Source organism: Mesoplodon densirostris, chromosome 2 (assembly GCF_025265405.1).
Source record: "Mesoplodon densirostris isolate mMesDen1 chromosome 2, mMesDen1 primary haplotype, whole genome shotgun sequence".
Classification (NCBI taxonomy): domain Eukaryota; kingdom Metazoa; phylum Chordata; class Mammalia; order Artiodactyla; family Ziphiidae; genus Mesoplodon; species Mesoplodon densirostris.
This window is the reverse complement of record NC_082662.1, coordinates 10,090,982-10,096,330: the sequence shown is the minus strand read 5'-3', so window position 1 is coordinate 10,096,330 and position 5,349 is coordinate 10,090,982. Positions and strand designations below refer to the sequence as shown.

Here is a 5,349-nt window from a genome sequence, read left to right as displayed (position 1 = left end):
CTTTAAAAGCAGTTTTCATGTCTTATTTGTCTTGAGACGCCAAAGGAAGTTCAACATTTTTTAAAAAATCCACATGCATTCTTTACAAGTACTAAATTACCTCTACAATTTTCAAAGAAATTTCATGTATTTAATATTCATATAAATGTGCAAATATTTAAACTCAACTAGTATTAACAGGACAGCAAAATTTTTAAAAAGTACTGACGTATACAATCCTGCTTACAAAACCGATTTATATCCTCCTGTCTAATCTACCAGCTGGTGGCCTAGGAGACCTGAGGCTCAGAATGTCTATCACTAGAGATGAATCCAATCTCTCCTATGCCCTCCCTTCCTCCTCCCTGCACTGGCTGATAGAGCAGCTTGAGTGAACCATGATTCATTGGTGTCCACATGTGAAAGGTGAGACCCATTTCAGGCCCTGGGTTTGCTCTCCACCCTGTTGTAAGGAATAGAGGGTAAGCTAGAGGAATGTAGATACTGAGGTTTCCACTAGGAGAGAAAAAGAAGGGAAAGTCTCATTGAATTATCTCTTAGTGTATGCTAGCTCCAGGGCCAAGCCCTCAAGTGCATTCTCTCATTGGAATGTACAAATGTCTAATCAGCTGGATTTGTATCATTATGTTCCTTTTACAAGGTAACTGAGGCTTTTGCTTAAGGTTCCTCCACCCCTATATCCACTCCATCCCTGGAGCACCAACACCCTGAATTTCCCATCAACTCTTTGAGTCAACTTTTCCCCTTCAATCTTGTACCCCTGCTGGATCACCTTTCCTTTTCACATTCATGTTGAGCAGATGCCTGAAACCATAGGTCTGTGTTCTCATCACAATGCACCTATTTCCTAGGTTTCGGTTTCCAGTGCCCAGAAGAAAGCTTTTCATAGAGGCAACCAACTAGGGAGGGACAAAACAGCAGTATATAATGGTCTTCTCATGACAGAATATCTCGTTGCCCCAGCGAGGACAGGGGCTAGAGCTAATCCAGATGGTCCTGGGCCTTCCTAAATTCCTCATAATCTCAACCAGCTCAGCCTGAAGCTGGGCAAGTCTCCCCAGGTGTAGGATTCTCAGAGAGCTGTAACTCTCCCTTGGGGCAGGATACAGCTCTAGAATTAAACTGGGCAGTCCATGAGTATGACGCAGCAGCTTCTCCATGATGGCCATGGAGAGGAGGTTCCCACAAATGCTGAAGGTCCTGAGCTGGGAGCAGTGGCTCAGGGCAGGCAGGATGGCCTCAAGTTGACAGTCCATGATTCCACACAGATTTAAGTCCAGTTCCTGGAGCGTGGCTGCAACTTTCTCCAGCAGAACTTGGAGGAGCTCAGGACTAAAGTCAGTCAGTGTGACACCACTCAGATCCAGGCCCTTTAGCTGACTGATGTTCAGGCACTGGGACAGATGTTTCAAGTCTGATTCTGTAATCAGACAGTGAGTTATTGCGAGGTTCTCCAAGGGAGTCTTCAGGCACCTGGGAGAGAAACTGAGGAATTAGGTCTTGGAAACTGGGATGTAACATGACCTCAAGGTGGGAGATAAGTGATTTACCCAAGGCCAAGGTCATTTTGACCATCTGATAACAATCAATACCCAGAAGGCCCAATCTCATTTTGGCCTGACTCCTGTCATCTTCTTTGTTTGGCTGAGATAAGTACACAGAATCTTGAAAGCTCTCTTTCCTCATCAGTCAAGCAGGGTGCAACATACTCCACTTCCTTTTGCGGATGAACTAAAATAGTGGAATTCACTAGAACATGCTCAGAGGAGAGCCTAGCACAGAGTCTCAATCAAGAGTGGGCATCACTGAATTTTCATATTTAGAGTCAAAACAAACAAAAAAATACTCTCAAATCAGGGTGCCTTTAGCTCACTACTTGAGCCCCAGGTGCCCATATCTCTGGGCCAGATGAGGCTGGAGGGAGACATGAACAGGGAACCAATCTGGACAAGATCCCACATCATCAACTGGGGTTTCCAGTCTGCAGGGGCTCAGTTACATCCCTGCATCATCTGCAAACCACCTACCACTTTTTATTTTGCTTTTGGCTCCCCATTCCTTACCACCAGAATCATGCATTTCCCGTATATTAATTACCTTATCTGGAGCACAAGCAACATTTTACAGATGGGGAATTTGAGACAGGCTCACTGTGGTCACAAAACAGTTGAGCACAGAGCTTCCCTAGAAATACTCAGGTCTGAGCTTGTTTCCCCTCTTCAGTGCCCTCTTACCTGTTTTTTTTTTTTTAAGTCACCTGAACAAAGACATCTCTTCCTGAGAAAGAAATCACAAACACTCTGATACATCTGAACCCTCCAATCTATAGCTTCTTAGCATGGTGTCCCTTTCCAGAGCCTCTATCGCACTTTGTCCCTCTACCTTGATTTGTGTGGTTATGTGATGCCACACTTCAAGGTAGAGCAACAAAGGAAACAATGCATGTGACATTCTAGGGTTGTGTTCTCTGTTACTCGGTCAGTGTTGCCATCCTCACCTGAGCATCTTGTCCAGGCGACCTTGGAGGAAGGAGGGAGATTCCATACGGAGATCCCGGAGGTGGTGCAGCCTGAGGAACTGAGAGGTAATTTGGACAAAGTGCTGCTGTTCCTGCTCCTCAAGTGCAGAGACATGGATGTGGGAGAGAAGGAGTCTCTGCACGTTACTCATCTGGCCCAGGAGAGGAGCAAACACGGCCAGGGTGGACAGATTCCAGGTGCAATTCACTTGCACCTCCTGGATACAGTCCAGTTGCACCATACGCAGGACCTTCATAATATTTTCCATGGACATTGTAACAATTTTCAGCTTCTTACAGCACAGGTGTATGGAAACTTTTCTCTTCTCCACCCACTGCATGAGGTAGATAAAGAATTCATCCATGGTCCCTTCATTGAGGCAAAGTTCTATAAACACCTCCAAGGGAGCCAAGGGCTGCTCTGTCCTTGACCTGTCCTTAGCCACTGGTGCCATTGATGAGCTTGAGGGCACATGGACATTGGATCCAGACCACATGCTCCAGAAGTCCTGGCCAGTATTCCTTAAATCCAGCACCTGCAGTTTGCACCTCCTGTGGGGGAAACAGCAGATTGGCATGGATGGTTTAAGATTCACACTGAATGAAACCACAGTCTCAGAATTTAGGCAACACTCATTTCCCACATGTGCTTTTACTTCACATTCCTGACATCACCTGCTGCCTTGCCCTCTTCTTCCCTCTCTGCCTTTCTTTCCTCCATCTCCTTTGCCCCTTCCATTCTTTCTGGTTTTCTACTTCTAGTACCTTTAATCATCACTAGGAGGCTGTGGAGGCACGTTCTTTCAGGCTCCCCTGCATCTTAGGTACTCCTATACTTCCAGAAGGCATTTCCCGAAGTGAGCTCAGCAATGTCCAAGGCCTCTGAGCTTCTTCCTTGGTATCATCAGAAGTCTCTTGTCCATCCCTTGGCTATCTACTCTTATGACACCAGCTGTCTCTTCAACAATGTCTAGGACCCTACCAGCCTACCTGGCAGACTCACCTGGGGCAATCCTTCTGGCCAAGCAGGATATCAAGCCCATCCAACACTGCTTGTAAGGTCCCCACATGAGGCATCTCCATCAGGCCTCCCAGAGGTAGTCGGACAAAGGGCCAGGCTTGCACCATGGCCTTCAGGGTCTCACTGTGTCTCCCATGGACGGCCTCCATGAACAGTGGTGGGAAGAACTCTGTTGGTAGATTCTCCAGAGCAGCAAAGGCCAAGGCCTCATCCCTCAGCAGGCTCATTCCCACTAGGTCCAGGAGTCTGGGTGGATTCCAGATACTCATTCTGATCTTTTCCAAAAGGAAACCTGTGGAAGCCGTCAGAGAACAAGACATCCTTTTCATGCCAAGCATGAACAAGCCTCCATTGTCTCCCCACCCTTCAGAGGAACTTAGCGCAGTGATAGAAGAGCCTCAATTTTCCCCAATTCCACTCTAGGTTCAGTGGGCACAAAGCCATAACTCTTTCCCTACTAGCAGCAGAACAAGTATCTCACAAGTACCGAGGAAAAGGAAAGGCAACCACTAGTCCATCCATTTCCACCCACTGCTTTGCTTAATTCATGTCCCAGTGGTAAGTGTGTACCATGAGCCTTAACAATGTCCCTTATCTTTCTTGGGGGAAAACTTTCAGACCATCACTTAGGGCCCTAAAACTATGGGAATAGGAGCATCATGTGGCCCAGCACAGCCTCCATCCTCAATTCCCACAGTTAACTTGGCTGAGAAAGATGAAGGAAATACCCCTAAAATGAATGCTATTTGCACAAAGTAAACATTTTAAATGTCAAGAAATAAAATTCCAAAGAGATACTTTTCATTAAAAAGAATATCTGGGGCTTCCCTGGTGGCACAGTGGTTGAGAGTCCGCCTGCCGATGCAGGGGACACGGGTTTGTGCCCCGGTCCGGGAAGATCCCACATGCGGCGGAGCGGCTGGCCCCGTGAGCCATGGCCGCTGAGCCTGCGCGTCCGGAGCCTGTGCTCTGCAACAGAAGAGGCCACAACACTGAGAGGCCCGCGTACCACAAAAAAAAAAAAAAAAAAAAAAAAAAGAACATCTGTTTGGTTAAGACATTTAAAAATAATATAAACCAAAGCACAAATCAAAGTATTTGGGATTAAGGCAAAATTACACTTAGAGGTAAAACGAAAATCTTAAATCCATTTATCTGAAAAGAAATAAGAAACCTTCCATATCAAGCTGCATGCCACCATTCAAGACACAGAGATCATGGGTAAGATGAGGGTGTCCTTAGCTGAGGTATGTAACTGACCAGCTCTGATGATATCGGCGGGGTGGTGCTAGGACCTCCGACTCCTCGGAAAATCCAGGAGGTGACTGGATTCTGCATCTCTTCTTTGGTACATGAAGACTTTATAGATCTTTCTAATCACAACTTCCTTCTTTCCAACTACTAACTTCCAATCAGAAAGCATACCTGATTAGATTCCAGACTGTCCGTCAGGTTAATCCTGATCGGATCTTTGTCTATCTCAAGAGGAATGGATTGAATCAGATATTCATTCAGGAAAGAGAAAGAACGAAGGAGGGGTATTGGAGTCAAAGGCACGTTCCTTGATTCACTCCACAAATATTGATTGGGTTTTACCAATACCAATAGTTATACCTGCGGGTATGAGACAGGGAAGGGGTTATCGATTTGTGATATTGGATAGGAAAAACAAAAATTTAAAGCATCAGTGTTGGGGGATCCTTGGCCATATCACAATTATCAGAATGTCTCAGAATAAAAACAGCTTCATGAAGACAGTGGTGTTGTTCCCAAAGGAAACACAATAAATCCATCCCTGTATCAAGTGTCA

The 5,349-nt window shown here is 45.8% G+C and overlaps 1 protein-coding gene across 1 annotated transcript; it reads right to left on the bottom strand.

Moving 5' to 3' along the window:
• Positions 1 to 214: 214 nt before the first annotated feature.
• LOC132477505 (melanoma antigen preferentially expressed in tumors-like) lies at positions 215 to 4,872 on the bottom strand. Its single transcript, XM_060079896.1, has 4 exons — positions 4,800 to 4,872; positions 3,522 to 3,831; positions 2,498 to 3,070; positions 215 to 1,473 (listed from the first exon to the last, which is right to left on the bottom strand). The coding sequence occupies exons 2-4, from the start codon at positions 3,806 to 3,808 to the stop codon at positions 900 to 902; spliced, it is 1,434 nt and encodes a 477-aa protein (XP_059935879.1). The 5' UTR covers positions 3,809 to 3,831; positions 4,800 to 4,872; the 3' UTR covers positions 215 to 899.
• Positions 4,873 to 5,349: the final 477 nt, after the last annotated feature.